Source organism: Homalodisca vitripennis, chromosome 3 (genome assembly GCF_021130785.1).
Source record: "Homalodisca vitripennis isolate AUS2020 chromosome 3, UT_GWSS_2.1, whole genome shotgun sequence".
NCBI lineage: Eukaryota > Metazoa > Arthropoda > Insecta > Hemiptera > Cicadellidae > Homalodisca > Homalodisca vitripennis.
In genome coordinates this window covers 56034272-56056684 of record NC_060209.1, presented here as the reverse complement: position 1 = coordinate 56056684, position 22413 = coordinate 56034272, and the positions used below count along the sequence as shown (strand labels likewise).

General features: G+C 30.4%; 2 protein-coding genes across 2 annotated transcripts; both read left to right on the top strand.

Moving 5' to 3' along the window:
- Positions 1 to 838: 838 nt before the first annotated feature.
- On the top strand, positions 839 to 21701 carry LOC124356910 (protein cornichon). The gene is made up of 5 exons (XM_046808204.1): positions 839 to 1041; positions 14516 to 14584; positions 15687 to 15799; positions 18235 to 18378; positions 21252 to 21701. The coding sequence occupies exons 1-5, from the start codon at positions 961 to 963 to the stop codon at positions 21280 to 21282; spliced, it is 438 nt and encodes a 145-aa protein (XP_046664160.1). The 5' UTR covers positions 839 to 960; the 3' UTR covers positions 21283 to 21701.
- LOC124356908 (DDB1- and CUL4-associated factor 7-like) lies at positions 1037 to 5087 on the top strand. Its single transcript, XM_046808203.1, has one exon. The coding sequence runs from the start codon at positions 1281 to 1283 to the stop codon at positions 2313 to 2315; it is 1035 nt and encodes a 344-aa protein (XP_046664159.1). The 5' UTR covers positions 1037 to 1280; the 3' UTR covers positions 2316 to 5087.
- Positions 21702 to 22413: the final 712 nt, after the last annotated feature.

Genomic DNA, 22413 nt, shown 5'->3' with positions numbered 1-22413 from the left:
TCTAAACTGTAGACTTGAAATTGTGTACGAAGCTTAATTTCTATGTAGGAACACTGAGTTCGATGATGGCGCACGTCATTCCATAGGATTTGGCTGAGCGTTAGCGTATATTTGTACATTGGTCTTACGGAGAACCATGATGACAACAAGAACATAGCGGAATAAATAAATTTGTAAACAAACTCAATATACCCCAAAGAGATTCAAACATGTAACATATTAACACATGTAGCCTGACTATTCCAACACATACAACATTATTTTATTGTGAATTGGCGTGTAGATTTGTATTATTTAATAATTTCTACGAAAACCAATTTAATAAACTAAAATGTTAATGCATCATATAGCAAGACATGTTGAGAAAGATTTAATGTGTACATATACAATTCTGCATGAAACTTCATGTCTACAATAATGAGTTCTATGTTTCGTTTTGTCTCAACTTCGTTTTCATATGGTTACCTGTTTATCTATCTACTCGCAGGACACCTTGAGAATGAAATGACGTATAAATTTGAATTTTGCACGCAGCGTCAACAAAGCCTGTTACCACGCGTGGTGTAGCGTACTCCTACCTTGTTAAATTTATGATTGTATTTTGGCAGACCTAACAAAATGGAGTTTTGTTTAGAGCAGTTTTCATTTACCTGTAAATATGAAAACAGAATAAACTTGTGTTTTTATGTGAAAGAATAATATAAGTCATGTTAACCAACAATACTTAAACACATTACAACAATACTCCTTGGAGATTTCACAAAGTTATTTATAAGTGATTTTTCCTATTGTACTGTTGTTAGTCAATTCTGAAAAAAATGTTTCTCGTTGGTCTGCGATTCAGCGGTTGCAATCTTCTTGAATGACTGGGTTGAATAATGTAATGAATATCATTGAATGAATAGTGATTCTCGAGTCTTGATTGGAAGTTTAATCTAAAGTTTTGTTCGTTGTTCAAAAATGGTATTCAATTTTCCTGCATTCTCATATATAATTGCATTGATTATTGATGCATTTTTAATATTCTTCGCAATATTTCACGTAAGTAGGAGCCAAATTAAAAGTACATAAGAGTTGATTTGTTCTACTCGTATTAGATGCTGATTAGGTTAATGCTTTTACAATTATTCAGTTGAAAGTGGACAGAACTGATGCTTTGCAACGGATTTGGCTCTTGTAACAATCGTGCTTTTAAGTTCACGTAATTCATTCAAAGCTCTGAAGTATTTGGACTTACATTGTTTAATTGTGATATAAAAGACCCAAGTACTTGAGTGAAAATGGCACTGAGTGTTTCAGCAACTAGCACCAAAGAAATCTATAAGTATGAAGCTCCTTGGCCCTTGTTTAGTATGAACTGGTCATTGCGTCCTGATAAGAAGTTCAGGTTAGCTTTAGGTAGTTTTGTGGAGGAATATAACAATAAAGTTGCCATTGTGACCCTTGATGAAGATAAATTTAAGGTCAACAGTGTGTTTGACCATCCATATCCTACAACAAAAATAATGTGGATACCTGATGGTAAAGGTATATTTCCTGACCTTCTTTCAACTAGTGGAGACTATCTTCGGATTTGGCAAGCAGGAGAAGGTGAAACTAAGCTCCACTGTGTACTTAATAATAACAAAAACTCTGATTTTTGTGCTCCATTGACATCGTTTGATTGGAATGATATTGATCCAAATATTATTGGAACTTCGAGCATTGATACAACATGTACCATATGGAGTTTAGAAACAAAACAGGCAATTAGAACTATAAATACAGTATCCGGGCATGTCAAAACTCAGCTTATTGCACATGACAAAGAAGTTTATGACATTGTGTTTAGTCGGGGTGGAGGTGGAAGAGATGTATTTGCATCGGTTGGTGCAGATGGTTCAGTTCGAATGTTTGATCTCCGTCACCTGGAGCATTCAACCATTATATATGAAGATCCCTTTCGTACCCCTTTATTACGATTAGCTTGGAACAAACAAGACCCAAACTATTTGGCTTCTGTGGCAATGAATGCAAGTGAAGTGACAATTTTAGACATAAGAGTGCCATGTACTCCTGTCACAAAGTTGAAGAACCATCAAGCTTGTATTAACGGTGTTGTCTGGGCTCCCCATTCCTCTTGCCATCTGTGTACAGCAGCTGATGATAAGCAAGCTTTGATTTGGGATATCCAGTGTATGTCACAAACTATAGAAGACCCTATTCTTGCGTACACAGGTGCAACTGGAGAAATTAATCAGATTCAGTGGGGGGCCACCCAACCAGATTGGATTGCTATTTGCTATAGCAATGCTCTAGAAATCTTACGTGTGTAAATTTAGTATTTACAGATTTTGTACTAAGTCTTTTACTATACCCATTTTGTATTTAATTGTAAACTTACACTTAATACAAATTAAATAAGGCCTAATATAGGTACCTTGTGTTTAATTTATATAAAATATGTGGGCTGTGAGCAGGTTTAGCAAAACAGCATTGTTTATTAGTCTTAGAATTTCAACCGATAGGCGATATAAGACATATTAGAACAAGCAGGTATATGATTTCTGCACAAATATGTTTTAAATGGAATTATAACTTACCAGTTTAATTGTTAATGAAACATGAATTTTAAATTGGCGTATTAAATTTTATTCAGTGAATGTAATATTATTTTTCAATTATATTAGCATCTGCTGAACTCATTAATATCAACTTTATCAAATATTATCAATAATAAATTCTGCTGATAAATTTATTCTGGTACTTTCTTCTATACAATCAGAATATTGTTTTTCCTAGTTAATTGTAATTAAACCATATATTTCTAGACTACTTATTTTTAAAACCTAATTTAGTGAATTTTATAAAAGCATTTTCCTTTTTACTAATTCAGAAATAAATTTATTTTAGTATTGGCCTAGTCAGTTTTAAACTAAAATCAATTTTAAGCAGAAAAATAAGTGGTATAAAATACAGTCCAGCTTTATATTATTTATATTTCTGTTAGTTTATCATAAAATTCATAAAACTAAAACAAGGAAAAGAGTATTCAGGATTGATTATTTTAATATACACCATAAATTTTTTGGTTGTTGTAAATTTAAATGTATGTGATACATAAACTGGACAGTTTGCCTAGCCTATATACCTTATAGTAGGCTATTGTTCATTAATTTCAGTCTAGTCAATTTAGAAACTGATGGTTTCTTAATATCAAAACGATGATTATAATTCATAACAAATTAGTTGGTTGCCAGATATTGTTCTTACACACTGTTTTAAGTAGAAGACAGTAGAACCAAATACTTGTTTGTCGACAGTTATTGTTAGTTAATTATCATTTCAATTCTTTTTATTCAATGAAACAATACATGTAGGCTTTAAGTGGTAATGACGTTAAGATGCCAGGAGCTACAGTAAACACATGGAATATCATTGATGGTTATATGTATCATTGATACGTATATATAATATGTGTAAAAAGTATTTGTCATATAGTCTAATTATCACCAGTACTGTTGTGAAAATGCCACCTGGTAAGCTTAAATTGATTATAATGAAACATCATGGATAATGTGTCCTCTTAAAGATATTCCTTAAAATTATTGCCCATACAATACTATTAGCCTACATAAGTAATGCAATTTGTTCATAATAAAGTTATCAAGTAAGTGGTTACTAGAGATAACTATTTCTAAACAAATGTTTTAGAAAATTAACTATAATGTTTTTTTATTTGTAATTTTTTTGACTTTTTAATGTAGCAAATTTATTCTAAAGTCCCTGTAATATTTATTCTTGATTTTCCTGAGAAATGCACAGTAGTGAACTCTGTACATTTTAATTATTAGACTTAACCTATGTCCATGACTATCATCAAGATTTTCCGGTTCAAACCGTGACAAATAATTTCTAATATAATTCAAATCTTGAAATATTTTAACGTGGATATCAAGGAGGCTTTGTAATCAACAAATCTTTTGGTCAAACAATATTGACTAAAAATGGCTCTTCACAGTGAGACCAAAATATTCCAAGATTTAAATTGTGTTAGCATTTTTTTGACATGTTTTGAACGTTAAAGCTTTAATGATAATCTATAAATTAGGTTTAAAACTGTGCCACTTTATTTTGGAAGATGTCATCATATAAATTATTTGTGCAAGTAATGTAAAATTAAAATTACCACTGCAAACATTTGTTTTATGATGTGAACAATGCAAAATGTTCTACAAAAATACAGTACTTTATTATTGAATTGTAATTTCCAATACATGATGTTAGTAAATGTCCATTAAATTCAAAATCAGACCCTTTCAAACTGTCATCAGTGCACTATATGAAAGAAGACAAAATTGTTTGGCTTGGATGCTATATAAAACTATATGGAGTAATTTTTAAATTCATAAACACTAAAAATTAGTATTACCATAAATGTTGCATAATCATAAGTTCAAATAATTAAATCTTTACAGCCATATCTTTTATGACAGCAAAAATATAAACACTTGGCATAACAAATTGTAATTTTTACTAGTGTTTCATAAAATGTTTCTCAATTTATATTAAATTTGTTGAAGTGTACACATATAAGAATTTAATTACAATTCACTAAATATACATGTTTGACAAGTTCATGAAACGGAGGTTTTAGGTTGTCTACTAGTCTGTAACTGGATCATTTATATTAATTTCATTCATAAATTAAACAATTCATAATATATATCACAACTTAGTACTAATTTTACATAGTTTTAACATGCATGTAAGGTATTCTTGAAATTGACATACAAAATTAATTATAGTATGTTTGACTTTGGGTTTTACTTATCAGTGTTACCATATATTCTAAGTTTAGAGATGTTTTTATTTATTTTATTTCTTGAAATCAAGTGAAAATTAAATTTGACACTGATGACAATGACAGTTCTAGTGGTTGTGCAATTTATACTTACATTTAATATGCTAGTCTCAGATATATGTTTTGAGTGTTTATATGAAAACAAGATGTAGTCTTTTAGTTGTGTGTGCCAGATTTTGTATTATTGTGCACAAAATTGTTGTTCTTTTCAATAGTGAATAAAAATGTGAACATTTTTGTTATAGTACATATTTTTATTTCTGTCCTTCATAGTATTTCATAATTAGTACTAAGACTATCTTCGGAATCTATCGAAAGTTCGGTAAAAACATTCATTTCAAATTAGGTAGCATAATGAAATACGTGAAAATAATATCAATTTGCTCTGGGTATCTGATTACCTGAAAAAGTCTGGAATTCTAATTTATCTAATACATTTTGAATAGAACTTGTAATTTTTATTGGTTTTTGAGATTACTTATATGGTGATTAGGCCAATTAAATATTCAATTTAAGAAATAGAATAAAGGCAGGAATTAGATAGACCGGTTGTTACACAGAACAAGAGTTCCTAGGATCCTTTTTGTTACTTTGTCAGTTTAAGGGTTTGCTTCAGTTTCAAATTTAATAGTAAAAATAAAATTATAAAGATTGGATAAAAACAACAGCATCAAACTAATAAATAGGTATCAAATGTATATTCATAGACTATGATAAAGACCAAGCACCTATGTATTTAATTGACTATCATTCTTTTGAAATTATTACACTTAATCTTTTATTCAATTATGGATAAGGTAGACATATGCTTCCTACACAGGCCTTGAGGATGTATTTTGCAAAATTATCTTAATATTTTAATCAGAATTCAAATTAATTTTAAAATCCATATATGTTTAGGTGTCTTATTCATATCAACTCTCATGAATGTTATGTGAGCAAAACATTAAATGGATTTGTCAAAATTAAAGTTTGCTCTTTTCTGGTAATACACATAAAGAAAGAATTGATATTATGAACTGAGACTTATGGGTACTAAAATGTTGAATTTAAAATTAATATGTAAGATGGTAAAAAAGATTGCAACTTTACACAAATTCTGTGGTCATTGGATTTACGAGATGCTATATTGCATTGCAATTCAATCAGATTTAGCAAATTTGTACATTAATTTTGATGAGCATACAAAAGGAAAGAGACATTAAATGGATAACTTTGATATATATATGTATATACCAAACATATATATTTTATTTATTGTATCATTTTTTTAATTTCTTTAAAAAAACATCTTGAGGCATACATTTTTTAAGAATTCATGAATCTTTGACTTTTAAGAGTGTCTGTTAAAACCCACATGATGAATTAAATCAATTTTTATTATGTTTGGATACTCCCCATTACTATTTCTGATCTGAGGTTTCAATTTGTTGACACCTCTGCACAGGTTTTATAAATAGTAAGTGACGGAGAATAATGAGGTTCTTTACGTTGATATATAATATACATAGCTTACATTGATCCCTCTTTAAGGGAATTCAACAGTAATAGGGAGCATTTTGTCATCCGATTAAAATTATCTAAATTACACCTTCCTTTAATGCGTCATATGGTAGGTGATGAGATATGGAGATGATAAATAACTGAATGGTCACAAGATGTGGATCAAGTAATTGGAATGTTCCACCATCTTGAGGCATTGTGTTATATAAATCCCTGTTGAATGGAACAAACATCACAGACTGTTGGGATTTCTGAGCTTTATCATGTAGTGAATGCAGGTATAGTGATTTGTTTGTATTCCCATTAACGATCATAACAGATGGAGACATCTTGGAAGGTAAGGGGATATGATTCAACTAGTACTGGAAGTTCTGAGCTAATGCAGTGAGTTAAAATGGTATAGTACACAGATTGATACTTCTTGCTATCATCTCCACTTAACTCTGAAATCCGATGAATTCTCCTGGAAGAATACAAACTTTAGAGTCTGATGTAGTGAAAATGAATTTTCTTCTATCTTTAGAGATGTTATGAAACATCTCTGACTATTAAAAGGTACATGAAGATGTCTCCATTAATAAGTTTCAAAAATGGTGCTGTGACGTGGGATGCAAGGACATAGCCAGCAAGGGGTCCGGATTCACCCTCCTAAAATTTTCAATTTATATTATTATTAGAATAATTCAGTATAACTGACATATACTGCTGAAAGATTGTTCTCAACATGGAAATGGGTCAAGAACTTTTTAAGGAACAAAATGAGGAATGAGCGGTTGACTGCACTTGCCTTACTTTCTGTCCACTTTGGAAAAATATCAGTCGTCTTGAACCCATCCACCCCCAAATCTTTTCCTGGCAACGTTCTTAGCAGGATGAGATGAAGAAATAACTTCAATGGTCGTAAAAGACCTTGGTGGTGTTTATGATCATCTCCTATAATATGTAATAGCGATAGATGATTCTTTTATTTAGAAACCATGAGTTCCAGAATGCAGATAAAATCATATACAAAGGTATCGGAAATGTAGTTGACTAGTATACTTTGGGAGAAGTTGGAACTTTCAATGGAATTGTATAGATGAGAAGAATTGAGGTTTATCCATTAACATGTCAAAGAACTCCAATATTCTCAGGATTTTCCTGTGCTGGATTTACCTATAGTCCAACTAGGGCAAGGTTAATGGGCCATATACCCTAAGAGGCCATCAACTTAAAATAGTTTTTTTATTTTTATTATAAATATTAATTTATGAGCAATTATTATTGCATACCCAAGGCAATTACTGGTTAAGGAGATAGTTGACAACACCTTACATTGTGTGATTGTCAGTTTTTACTGTGGTTTCACTTCTCAAGGTGAGACCCTAGCACAGTGGTGTAGGTATAGTCCTGAAAGTTATATTTAGTGATTTATATTCTTTACTTTGCCACACGCTAATAAATTTTAATCGCTCAAACTCTTATCACGTAAAATTGAAGAGCCAGGTTTTTTTGTCTCAGTTAATTAATGTGGCAGACAGAATATCTTTCATTGGTGTACAGGACTTGAAACATGTACATTTTTGAAAATAATTATCAAGGAAACTGGAAGAGAACACAAAGGATTTCTTCTAAACGTAGTCCAAAAATTATTTAAAGCCTAACAAAATAAAATATACAACAAAAGTTACTATTGGATTGTGAATTGTTATTTATTTGTTTTAGAATGACAATTGTTTATAATAAAATTTTGTATTGTAAGAAACCTTTGCTGTGAACTAAGGAACAGGACAACTGCTAAATAAATAAGTATATTACCACAAAAAACAGCTAAAAACCTATAACACTAGTATCATAGAACAAATATGTTCTCTCTCTCTCCTCCATCCTGTAATACTTACAGATAAAACTAAGCTGCACACATTTTAAAGCATTTTGTTATTTTTTGTTTGTTTGAGATAAATAAATCGTCTTACTGATTACTAAATTTAATACAAACAAGGCAAATAAAGCTTTGATAACAAAAAGGTTAAGAGTATCAGTGCAGTTTAAGAGCCAATTTTACTCAAATGTTTACTGTATAATTTTGTGAGATGTCTCATTTTATACTAGACCGCTGATGACAGATTACTATAATACAGCAGCCAAACATCCAATGCATTAATTATAAATGGCTCAAGAGTTAAATGTTTTAAAATATATATATATATATATATATATATATATATATATATATATATATATATTAATTATTTACATTAAATTTATTAATTATATATATTTTAAATAATACTAAGGTGTTTGAATCTATGAAATACATTTGAGAAATCTTACAGCACTGCAACCAAAAATTAAGGGAGAAATATAATTTAGGATTTTGAAATGTATGTTATGTGGAAAAATGCAAGGTTCTTTTTCAGTACACTTAGTTATGAAATGGAAATAGAAGGCCTTGGCTTACTTTCTTTTTTGTTTATGAATGTCTTAAATTTGTTTTTACAATAAGTAAGAACATACTAATAGAAGAGACAGTTACTTGAAACTTGAGCTAACGAGGCTAGTCTCAAAGATTCTAAGCCAATTCAAGATACTAATTTATAAATTTATTGATTTTCAAATAAAGTCTCAAGTTAAATGCTTTGTTCGTATCTTTTATAAGGGTGGGTTATTTTCCACATTTTACTTCTCTGGTTCTCCAATATTAATTTGTGGACTTTCACTGAACTTTGTGTGATGTTGTTTAAATTTCCAAGCAGGAATCGTTTCAGCAACTAAAGGCTAATAAATGAGTCCAGTGTTGAAATGTAGAAGGCATTTTGTACACTAGCATTTCTCTTTTTGAAAGGAATTTAATAGAAGCATAATGCTCCAGTTTTGTGAAATACAATAATGAGTGTACGTTATAAATTCACTCACTGAAAGTGTAATGAACTAAATTACCCTACACTTTTTCCGTTTACTAATAAGATATAACTTAATAAGAGCTTCATTCAGCATGACTTCTAATAGGCTCAGAACTATTTGTTCAGTGTATATCAAGAGTTATTCCAACTAGGGTCATTATTGACTGCTGTAAATATTTATATCATATCAATTTTTATTTCTTTATTATTTATTATAGATAGCAATCATACAAAAAGTGTTAGTCAACGTGAGAAGAAAGTTAAAAACACATTTTTTTAAATTAGTTTAACGTTTCCAACTAAATTTAGTATTCTTCAGAAATTTAAAAAAAAAACGTTACAGCAACAAAGTCTGTGTCCTAATACCCTTAGCCCCTACATAAATTATAAGTTATTAAGATGTTAAATTGTTTACAGTGTAACCTATACCAGTACCCAACTGAATACCCAACTTCCTTATTTTCAGTTGGATTCTCAAAAGTATGCTGTATAGGATATTACTGTGGAACATATTACACCATGATATCCGTACATTGATCACTGATATTAGAGAGATCTTTTCTAAACAAACGTAAATTTATTGGAAAGGTGCCAATATAATCAATCTACTAATGACTCTAAACAGCCTGCCAAAATGCAATGTTGGAATATTATTGATAATAATATTTATATTTTGTACTTTTCTAAAAAAAAATGTGAATTTTAAGTATTCTCATTAAGAATGATCTATTTATGGCCAACCGCTGTTTAGCATATGCACTGTGCACACTTGAATTGAAATGATTTTATAAACTCTGACATGTTACTATTTGAGTTTTATCATGTATAAAGATACTTTTAATATAAAGACTAAAAATAAATGTCCGAAAAGAGATTTTTAGACTCAAGTGTTCATTTCTTCTCCTAAACTTAAATGAGTTGTTTTAGTTATGCTTACTGGAATCGGAGTAAGATAAATGAGAGAAATTGTTTCATCATCTAGACCATAGAGCTTTTAATTTATCAACTTCATCTTATCAGTGTTGGTTTGTGGCTCAAGATATTATTCACGGAAATGATTTCTTTGAAGCTAATTTTAAAGGTGCAGCCTAGTAGCATTCTCTCCCTTGCTTTCAAATTCATGATCATTTCCAAAGAATAATTAAGCAGTTAGTTACTATTTGAAAAACTCATTAAACCAAGGTCTTTAATTTCACAAGACTGTAAGTTTTTTTGTTAAAGTGAAGGAAAAGGGCAAATATTTGACAAGTTTTCACAAACTGTCAATTGTTTTAAACTGTTGGATGCTTTCCTTACCTTGGGTGAATGTGTTATAACCCTAGTTTGAGGTTTAAATTGCAAATCGTGAGCAATTGTGGAGCGTGTAGTTCTCAAAGGACTATCAACACAATAATCTGAAACAAAGGATTTTAATATTCTGAAATAAAACTTTATGATGTAACAATTTTATGTAAATATAAGAGTACAGACTTAAAGAATGTCTTTAATTTATTTAAAGTATTTTAAAAATGTAAAAAGTTGTATAAAATTGTAAAACGTAAACATTTTATTTTAGATTAGTATTGTGAGAAAAATTACTAATGAATGTTTAAATGGCTTTTTCATAATGTTTTTAGATCCTTCAAATTGCCTAAAAACTATCCAATTATTTTAGAAAACATTGCACACAACATTGGCACAATATATACACACAGGAATAAAGGTTGTAGTTGATTTTTCTGAATGGAAGACTTTAAAGTAAGAATCCACCAGATTAAATTTCTTTGGCGTAGAAACTAAACAATTGGCTGTTATTTGCCGTCTGCATGTATGGAACACAGAATAATATAATCACACTATGGTGAACAATGTATTAATGATCAATGTACGGTTTCTCTGCTGGAGAGATTCAAAACTTTTCACATATTGCATTACAATAAGAAAATATTGAGTGATGGATCAACTCATCAATAGTTCTTTCCGTGTTTAATGTTTGTTATTGATGATGGAAGGTTTGAAGGGATAACAGGATTTCGGATATTTGTCATCATTACATGTTACAAAAGGTATAACAAAACATTTATACAATTGGAATCTACCTTCTTCATTAGGATGGGGGAGGTATTAATACATACAAAAATAAAGAACAGAAATAAGAAAAGAAGGGAAAGAAAAGGGTTCAAACATACCCAAAAGCTACTTGGAGTCCAGTCCAGCACAGAATGCAAGTCACGAGTACGAGAATCACAATCATACATCACATCAGTACAGGCTAAAGTTTGAAACATATGGTGTACCTGAACATGTTGGTTCTACATTGGTACGAAATGGTCACCTACAATTTTTTTCTCAAGAACCTTTTCAGAATGTGAACAATACTGTTCTTTAGTTGAAAAAGAAGCCCAGGCTTAGTCTCAAAAGAAATTGCAGTATTAATTAACCATTGGTTAGCTCTTAAAACTTGCATCAACCTAAAAAGTGTTGCTTTTTTAATATAAAAAGCCTGGAAAACTAAAGAATAGGACATTTTATCATTAAGACCTGGAAAAAGTCATGAAGACCTTTTCCATCCATAAACACGCTTTTCCATCTGATATCTGTGTATTAACAAAAATATATTTTCAAAACAAAAATCTGAAATTAGTTAATTTTTAAATTTGTTTCAATTTATTTTGTTGAATTTATCTGTTTGTGGCTACATCAAAGCATCAATTTAAGCCTGGACCACACTTAAAATATGATATATAACTACAATTTGTACAATAGACAGTGCTCTTTATTCATAAACAAGTTTAGAATTTTCATCAATATGGATATGAAGTTTACAATAACACTTAGTTCCTCTATGAAAAGTATGTTCTCCAGTCCAGGAATTTCTAAGTGGTGTAGAAGGGCCACTGAAGAAGCCAAACTGTAAGGTTGGGGTTTTCTTCAGGGAGTTTGTGAAGGCAAGTGGTGTCTATTTCTTGGAAAAATTCTTTTATACCTAAAGGCAAGAGCTAAGTTTTTGGCAGAGTTTGTCCAGATGAGGCTTCCAGGATAATGTTTTGTCTAGAGTAAGGTCTAGATACTTTGTTGTATTTGATATGTCTAATTCTGATAGTCGACTGAAATTGTTTTGTGATATATTGAAAATTAGCTGTTGACACAACTTCACAGTGTTCCTGCAGATGTTGCAGGAAGTCATTAAACATTCACATTTCTAGTGATGTTGAGATTGGTTGATTGCTAAGGTCAAAGTATGTAGCAGAGAGTTTGAGGTGTGGATCCTTCTTTCCAGGTTAATCACATTCCAAAAGACTTAAATCTTATTGTCTATCTCATCTAAAATATTGACAATGTGTTCTTTTCGAAATGTTTTAAGTTTCAGGTAATATGTTTTCTTCTTATGTGCTGTCTCTCTTATCCTCTGGTTGTCCTGTGAGAACTGCTTGGTTTAAGGCTTTCAGATAGTCTTTGAATTTCATTAATTTTTAGTATAATTACTTTGCTGTAAAAAAGGGACAGGTGATGTCCATTGCTTGCTGAAGTGTTTTAAGGAATAGTTCAAATGCACTGTAAGCATATTGTATTCAAAGCACATTGCTTCAATCTTTTGCTTGCAGTATAAGTCTTAGTTTTTCATAGTGTTTTTGTGTATTTTTCTTTTACATATTTGTGTATGAGTTTTGCTCTTCCTTGTGTTAATATCACATATCTGGACTCAGTGGTCCGATAATCTTGTTGCAAGGACTTGAGCAGATAAGTCTTCTTCATCCAGGTTTAAGCACACAAAGTTAATGGAATAGAGCAACTTGAAATTACCACATTTATTTCAGCCAGCAATAGCAAAAAAATGACCTAGTGTTCAATGAAGGTACAACAAAACACTTGAAAGACACAAGGATGCTGTTTGTGGAGTTCCTGGACTTGAAAAAGTGCATTTCACAAAACATTTGGGAATCACCTTAGATATAAACTTACCTGGAATAACAATGTTGATCAATTAAATTATCAACTCAACTTTGCTCTCAAAAGAGTGAAATCCATTAGTACTCCTGAGACAACAATTATGGCTTTTCCTGCACTTTTTGAGACATGTATTAAGTATGGTATAGTCCTGTGAGGGAACAGTTCTTGCAAAAATCTGCAAAGAATCATAGTTCTACAGAAGAATGCTCTGAGAATCATAACTAACTTACTGCCATATGACAGCTGTAGAGACGCTTATAAGAATCATAATATTGACTGTTACACCCCTGTATATACTTGATGTCATTTCACTTGCCTGCAATTTTGACTCACCAAAAAACAAAGATTTTCATGGACGGCCAATACGAAATGCAGAAGACTTCATTATAACATCCCACAGAACTGCCCTGTTTGAAAATAAACGATTAACAAGTTCCTGGCTCACTGCTCATTTTGAATGACTATCAAACATTGTTTGTGCTCATGTACATTAAGTATTATAATGTTTATTGACACCAATTCTGTACTCTGTGTTCAAGAATAAAGCCTTCTGATTCTGAAGACTTTGTAGATATTTGTTGTGAATTTATCAATAGTATTGTACAGCCAGCTTATGTCACATATCTGTGTGTTGTCACTCTTGCCTGTAATTAGATTTTTCTCAAACATAATACTCAGATTCATGTTTAAATCTTCAGTTACTAGAGTCACAGTCATGAGTGTGTAGTGTTGTTCTAACTAATGAACATGTTCTGACCCAAGTTCTAATACGTTTATTGATTAATTAGGGTAAATTCCAGGTTTGAGTTAAAAAAATATGATTGTTTAAGAAGAGAAATGTCAAGTTCTCTCATTTGGGAGGTTAGTCAACACAGATTCATTAAAGTAGCTTACAAACATGAAAAGCTCTGTGCCCACTAACTAAACAAACAACTCTGGTAAATCCACAGCACATTTTTAAATATATTAACAGTTTTAAACCATTTATTTCTTCAAATGCATTGTGTCAAATAAATAATGTACTTTTATTTGGTGTAACATTTTAAATTTTTAACTGTCTTACTTCTGAATGAAGTTTTGCACTTTAGAACAATATCAAGGCCAACCATTGAAAACCTGTTAGTTTAAAGTGATCATAGCAATATGAATTTCAATTTTTTAGTCTCAATATAATGAGTCTAAAGGGTTAAAAAAAATTTGATAACTATATGGATAATGATTGAGTTACACTTGTAATAATAGAGAAAGACTAAATCCTGATAAAGATATTGGTGAAGGGGACCTTGTGAAAGGATCAATATATCTAGACAACAACCCATATATTATAAATTTAAGAATAAATATGTAATTTTTGCAGGTGATTGCATTTGATGAGCTGAGAAAAGATTACAAAAATCCGATCGACCAATGCAACAGTCTCAATCCTGTAAGTTAAATGTATGATGTAGATATTACAAGTGCCTATCTGAAAATTAAATAGATTGTTTTCATTTATCTACACATATTGAAGATCAGATCGCTTACACTCTATAACATACTATAAAATGATGTTTCAATACCTCATGGTAAATATTGAATATAATATAGGTTTTATAGGACTTCAGGAAAGTTTTGGGGTATCTCCTAAATTAAATTAGTAAACTGAAGTCGGCTTGAAAAACTGAAATTAAACATTCATAAAATTTTTCTTTAAAAAATAAAATGGTTTTCTCAGATGAAAAAAATTTTTTTTAGCTTTGATCTTTTTAGTCTGCCAGAAAATAAAGGTTACTTTGAAATGGATTTATATTTGTAACATAAACTATGAATGTTTGGGAGATATACTTTTTCAGCATGTTTCTTCCTGCTTATTATTGAACAGTTTTCTAACCAAAACGTAATTTTCTTTTCAGCTTTGATATAGCTCCATATAAAAAGTTAACTTTAACAGTGCTCCTCAACAGTTGCTACAACGGATAATCTTATTCTCTGCTGCCAAACAGGGCTGGATGGAAAATAAGCTTTCTCTCAACTTCCAAATAGATTGGTTGATAAACAGCCCTGTACTGTACTCCCAAACAGCTCTAGCCTGAAATGCCTTCTGTGTACTACCAACTTGTTCTTGTCAAATGAACAGCCTTGCTCTCAAACTATTCTTGCCCAATAAAAAATCTTATGCTCTGCTTTTAAACTGTTCTTGTCAGAGAAAAACCTCCCTTTCTGGTTCTTAATTGTTCTTGTGAAACATGCGTATATCTTTTATACTCCCAATCTCCCTTGTTAGAAAAACAGTCATGCTCTCTTTTCTTACCAGATATACAGGAGTAAACTCTGTTTTTAAACTTATGATGCCAAACAGCCTTGCTCTCTGGTACCAAACAACTTTTACCAGGCACTGACAATTAAATGTACGAATATCAGCATCAAGGTCCTCCCAAGCATTGTTTAGAATATTAATTTTATATACTTAATAATCTTAAACAGTTGTTCTTTAAAATTACTTTAAAACTAAAAAATTATAGTTTTAATTGAAATGTTTTCTGTTTCAGCTTGTCATCCCAGAGTATTTGCTACATATCCTATTTAACATCTTGTTTGTATTCTCCGGTCAATGGTTCTCACTCTGTCTCAACATTCCTCTCATTGCCTACCACATCAACAGGTTTGAGCAGAGTGCTATGCAATTTTAATCATAAAAAACTTTTAATTTTACAATTAATACATTAACAACGAAAACTTGCATACTGTTTATACTGAATGTTGGTGTTTTAGAACAGTTATATACCGGATTTTTGTATTAAGAGTAAAACATTACTAAACTATATATGTTGTGTGTGTGTTTGCGTGTGTGTGTGTGTGTGTGTGTATATCAGTAGATTGTTTATAATTTGACATTCTTTAACCTGATGTCTTAATATCTCTCATTAGTCTGATAGAGCATGCATATTATGCGCAAGACCGGGAGTGGTTTTAATGGATGACTCGTCTTTTTTTTCAAATCTTGAACCCAAACCTTATGTTACTTTACATTATATTTTCATAATTGTAGCACAGTATAAGATTCTTTTGTGTTTGTTAATTTTCTTTAATGTTAAGTTTTCATATAGAATTTGCTGTAATGTCTCATTGTGTAACCTGTATTTACATTGGACCCTTAGTCGACTAAGAAACATAGGTGGTGTAGTAGTGAACTGCTGCTTAGAAGGCAGACTACGTAGTCGCTCGTTGTGATGTTTGTGTGAATGTACTGGAATATTACTACGTTTTAACAAATAAATCTGTGTAAATTTTCCTTCATAACAAAGTTAAAACTATAACTTATATAATAATGCTTGCTTTCCAGTACTAGTAAGTAATTACATACTAAGGCTATAAATAGCAAGTATCGACTTTCAATGTAGGTGCGTACGTGTGTGACATCTCTGATCAGTTTTTAGATATCAGTTTGTGTTTGTTAATTTTCTTTAATGTTAAGTTTTCATATAGAATTTGCTGTAATGTCTCATTGTGTAACCTGTATTTACATTGGACCCTTAGTCGATCTAGATTTACATTGATCTAGATTTAAGATATGTTAGACTCACCAAAACCCAGCAAATGTATTTGTATATTGGGAAAAAGCTCTTCAATAAGTTACCATTAGGCTGTAGAGATATTACGTGTAAAGTTTTTAAAAATGTTGTTTTAAGATGGCTTAAGAAAAAAGCTTTTTATTCTGTTGATGAGATGTTATCAGGCAGTATTGACATTGTATTTTAATTTAGTTTTTTATGTTTTCTGACATGTACTTATGACCATAAGTGCTAAACCTAGTATTATCTAATTTCTTTGACTTCGTCATGGCATTGTAATGTGGGACGACAATAAAATGATTCTTGATTCTTGATATCAGAACCAACTGGAACCAAAATTTTTATTGGTGGTCGCCTTACCCTAAATTATCCAAAACACACTTGGTCCTATTGATTTTGGATTATCTTGTTCTTTAGTATGTATGTGTTTGAAGTTGTAGTAATGAAATCCAGACAGTAGGTCAGTGATTTTGTCATTGAGACCTACTTATTTTTACTTATAAGTAATACATAATTGTGTATTTAATACAAGTTTAATAAACCAAATAAGTAAAAAGAATACTAATATGATATCAAGTGACTATGCAAGTAAAAGATTATTCCTAGATGGAGTTATCTTTAAATACAGTGATAATACTATATTTATACATATTAACTTAAAGGTAAAAAAACACATTTCAAGGGGGTAGGGATTCCCCTATCTCAGGCATGTTAATTTAGACATTTTTTGTCCACATCATTCCTGTACTATTTTTCACTGAGCTTTAAACAAAAATCAAATGAAAACACACACCATGAAGTATATTTTACGATAATTAATTTTAAGTTTTAGCCCCTTAAAGTAATTTTATTACATGGTTTTATGAATGTGTTATTTTCACTATGTTAATAAACATTCCCTTATATTTTCAAAACTTGTTTTTGTCCTTTTTCAATCTTTTAAGTACTCTACCATTTTGGTCTACTTGTGTTAACAATTTTAGAGTTATCCTCAACATTGGCTGAGTAACAACTACATAAAGGAAAAAAAAATAGTTTTCAAAAAATCAAGTTTAAATTGAGCTCATACAGTACAAAGTACAAAACTTAGTATTTACTTATATTAAAATAGGCCTGTTCTGTAGTCGGGGATTTTAAACTGCGTTTCCTGGTCTTCCCTTTCCCTCCTCTGATACCAAGCAAAATAAGGCTTAATAGGGCATTGGCCTCTTTTTTGTTAAAACAAGAGAAAAACAAATGCAATATCAACATATTTTCAATAAAATATTGTGATATTGAATTATAAATATTGATAAGCTCACATCTAAAACAAAGATATTTTTAGTGGTACTGTTTATAATTTAATCATTATTTCTCTAAAATTAAAAGCATATCATTATTTTTACTTGAAAATTAATTAATTTTGAGTTGTTTGAAAATAATGACAGCAATGCAACAGGCTTTATGTGTTTAATTTATCATAATGTGATACTCTGGCTAGACCTAGGTTAGTGAATGCAATTTCAAGTTTTGCTGTATGTTACAGGTATCGCAGTCGCCCAGTAATGTCAGGTCCGGGCCTGTACGACCCCACCAGCATCATGAACGCTGATACCCTCATAAAGTGTCAGAGAGAAGGTTGGATCAAACTTGCCTTTTATCTCCTTTCTTTCTTCTACTACTTATATGGGTAAGTCAGTCTTTAATGAAGAATCTTGATAGTTTTGCTTTCATTCTGTTGATATGGTTATTTATAATGTTAATCTTGGATCTAACTGTCTAACCTTTCAGATATTGTAAAACCAAGTACTTCTAACAGCTATGTATATCTGAATTTCACATTTATATGTTCGGCATTGGTCTTGAGGTACATGAAGCAGTTGAATATGTACGTGAGGGGAGAGGAGAATTTTCTTCTTGTGGCAAATTCCCAGACAGCTACTTGCTTACACTAAACATCAAGTGACAAGAAAACACTCTTAAATATATTCTTACTACAGTGAATATTTCTTTCAGTACATGAATTAATAATTATTGGTTGGATACTTTAAATGGCAAAGTTCTAAAATTGCTAATGTTTATTAATGGAGATTATAATCACTTTAAAATTGTAAACAAAATAAATATGTATAAATTACAATGCCATTACTTTTTTTGTATTAAAAAGCAAAAAAAGGTGCTAAATGTTACATTTCCTGGTACAAGGGAAGTATGTTAATAAGAGAATAGTCAGTAAGTCAGTCAGAGCTTTGGCTTTTATACATAAAAATAATGTAGGCTTATGAATACAATGATGATGTTAATACAAAATTCACTGAAGAACATTAATAGAAGTTTTTTAAATTGTGATTTTTACCTTCAAAACTATTAATATTCAGTTTGAAATTTCAACTAAAATAACTTATGTTGTCAGATTCATTATTATTAAAAGTAAATTAGTTTTATGTTATACTTTATACAAAATTAAATAAGCTGAAGTTTGAAAAAAAATAAAGAAGTGATTGCCACTTGTGAATGCCAAGGACCAGGCTTGAAAAAACAAAAGGTAGTCATATATATGAAAATAAAACTATTTAATAAATTACCAAAAGGAGGATGGATTGTAAATATAAATAGGTTTAAACGAGTTGTAAGCAAATGGCTTAAAGAAAAGGCATTTTACTCAGTGAATGAATATTTGGCCTGTGATATTAGTTCCTTAAGTTTATAATTTTGTCTAGTCAAGTTTTAAGTTTTAACTTTTGTTTTATAGTTTGGAGATTTTATGTTTTAACCACCTGACTTACATATTTTAAATATTTATATTGTTACATTTTTTATTGAGTTTTAATTGTATATGTTATTTGTGTTTCTTGTTCAGTCTGTGTTTTTTATATATTTTACCCTACAATGCTTTCTTATTTCTTAAATAATTTTATACAACCACTCTCTATTTATACCAGTTATTAGTTTTGTAAGTTCTTATGTCTTTTGCAACATTCCTGTTAATTTAAAAATAAGTCTCTAATTCTAAAATTGTTAATTTGTTAAGTATTACTGCCCAATAGTTTGACAAAGTCTATTGTAACTTATTATGTTGCTTAATGACCAATAAAGACATCTTGAATCTTGATTAACCCATTTGGGTTTATCCAATGTTTTTATTCATATTCCAGTGGTGTATATAAAATTTTTTAATATTTTAAATAAGTGAAAGAAGTTTATAAAATACCCACTCATATTTTCAGGTTTAGCTTATGGCTTCATTATTTAGAATACATATAGCCATTCATATGTTATAAATAAAATTTGGTCTTACGTACAAAGTATTGCCATCACACCAAAGCGGAGGATACAATTGTTTACAGAAAGATCTCTCACAGCACAATTCTAAAACCTCTTAGCTATTTAATGCCTTCTACTTTGACTGACCAGACTTCTTGAAAACGTACACAAAGAGCACTCTTTACATCATGTCGATTCTACTAAGGGTATTCATTATACTTCAGTGGGTCACCATCAATAATGGCATTTGCTAATCCATTATTTAAATGAAGCTCGTTTAGCACTGTCTTTGAAGGGTTTGGATACACCTTCAAGGTATGAGGACCATGCGATAATCTGTGAGTGTTACCTCTGTAAGACATAAGTCATTGTGTTAATAAGCCAGAACAATATCGTCTGTATAAATGAACTCTTTCTGTATACTGTCTGTGGGATGTTGGCTGTGTACGCTTTGAACAGTACAGAGCACTGAGGAACCATCATTCAGTTGCCTGAAAGCACTTTCTGTTCTCCTAAGCAGTCCTTAATCAATCTTACCTATTGTAGAGCTTAGAAGACGTGTCAGATATGGGCATGGTTTTAGAATATAACATTTTATTAGGTCTTTTCTCCATACAGTATCATAAGATACATTAAGATCTATGAATGCCACTGATGTTTCTATCATTTTAACCCATTTTTTCTCAACAAGAGGTAGTCTGAAAATAGCTAGCTCAGCAGGAAAACTGGCATTTAGGGTGGTTGATATATTACAGATCAGCCTTTCTGGAGCTTCACACACTTAGCCCGGCTATCAGCCGATAATAATCCTTTTGTTTAGGGTTTTTTTTGCACCTTTAATATGACCTAAGACCTTTTGAAAACGGTTGCCATCACTGCTGGTCAGGAGATTATAAACTCCGGAAAGATGATACCATCCAGTGCTGCCTCTTTTTCAGTTTGCAGAACAGAACTAATCACGCCGATCTCCTCGAATTCAAAATATCAGGAGTTTTAGTTTTACTGTGAAAAAATTAACTGTACTGTTTATTGTGAGAAACATAGTTCTTGGTAAACTAAATAAAGACTAGCTTTTAATGGGACAGAAATCTGCTAATTATTTCAAATTGTGTTATACAATACGATCGTTATAAACCAAAATAAATTCTAACAATAAACAAACTTCACTTTAATGCCTAATTTAGCTAAACCAGATGATTTATTTGAGTAATTATAATAGATATAGTATTTATTATAAACAAGTAAGAACTGACAGTTGGCTGTTAAAAATTATATTCTTATTGGTTTTTTCTTTTTCAGGATGATCCATTCCCTGATTTCGGTGTCGTAATTGAACAAGTTGTTCATTACAACTGAGGAGCCTGCTGCGTGGCTCTTGTCCTGGGTTGTGTCTCGATCAGATTACATTAATCTTGTTTGATACTGACTATCCGTTATCTTGGATGTTCACTGTGTTGCCAAAACACCTATTGTAGTCATTATTTTAAGAGCTAGTTTAGTTTATAATACCTTGATGTATTATTTAAGTTAACCACTCAATCAATATTTTCTTTACAAAGACTGTAGGGTTTCATTTTGTTATGAAATCATTTTATTATTTTATAAATGAAAATTATTAAAATTTATTTTCCTAGAGCTAATTGTATCAAATGCGATAATTCATTATTTTAATTTCTTGTCATTTGTAAAATGAAACTAATGTGACACCCTTATTTTTTGTTAAATCCTACATTCAAGTAAAACTGTGAATGTAGTTTTTTTTACATTACCACCAAACCCTCTTCAACACATTTAATATTTCTAGTTTCAATAAAAAATTATTACATGTTCTAATTTTGTGTGCCTTACCTTTTTAAAACCACAATTAACAAAATTCCTGGGTTTTCCCCACTAATTTAATTAATTCATATAGGGAATGTTTTGGATAAGAAATAAATAACTTAGGTGCTAAATAAGACGTATCAATAGCCTGAATTACTGTACTTATATGAATCACATTCGTATTGTCTACTCTTATATAGTTGATTTCTATTGTGACAATAGTTGATTTCTACAACTGATGTGGATTGTTTATTTTAGTTTTCAAGATAAATATGTAATGTGTAAAACATCATAATTGTATTGTGGTAATTTGTTAATACCACACAAATTTTAAATTCATACTTTTTCACATATTCAGTTTTGTATTTTTAGCTCAATAATAATCTTGCAATATATTAAATTGCTATTGAAAATTAACCATCTTTAGGCACTAATAAATCAATGTGTAATCAAAATAATAGTTATTTTAAGAGCAAAAGCCAAAATTTATTTTAAAAATTAAAAAATTCAGCATTAGAGCCGATTCACTTTTCTTGTATTTGTTTCTATGATTTATCTCATTACTATAATATGTAAGCTAACAAAATATGTAAAATATATATATATATATATATATATATAAAGAGTAAAAGAAATGGAT

What these genes read in the sequence shown, in the direction of transcription:
- LOC124356910 (XM_046808204.1), top strand. Translation starts at nt 961, where the DNA reads ATGGTATTCAATTTTCCTGCATTCTCATATATAATTGCATTGATTATT. An exon ending in TATTCTTCGCAATATTTCAC is followed by an intron (nt 1,042 to 14,515) that starts GTAAGTAGGAGC and finishes TAATTTTTGCAG; the next exon opens with GTGATTGCATTTGATGAGCT. An exon ending in ATTGCCTACCACATCAACAG is followed by an intron (nt 15,800 to 18,234) that starts GTTTGAGCAGAG and finishes TGTATGTTACAG; the next exon opens with GTATCGCAGTCGCCCAGTAA.
- LOC124356908 (XM_046808203.1), top strand. Translation starts at nt 1,281, where the DNA reads ATGGCACTGAGTGTTTCAGCAACTAGCACCAAAGAAATCTATAAGTAT.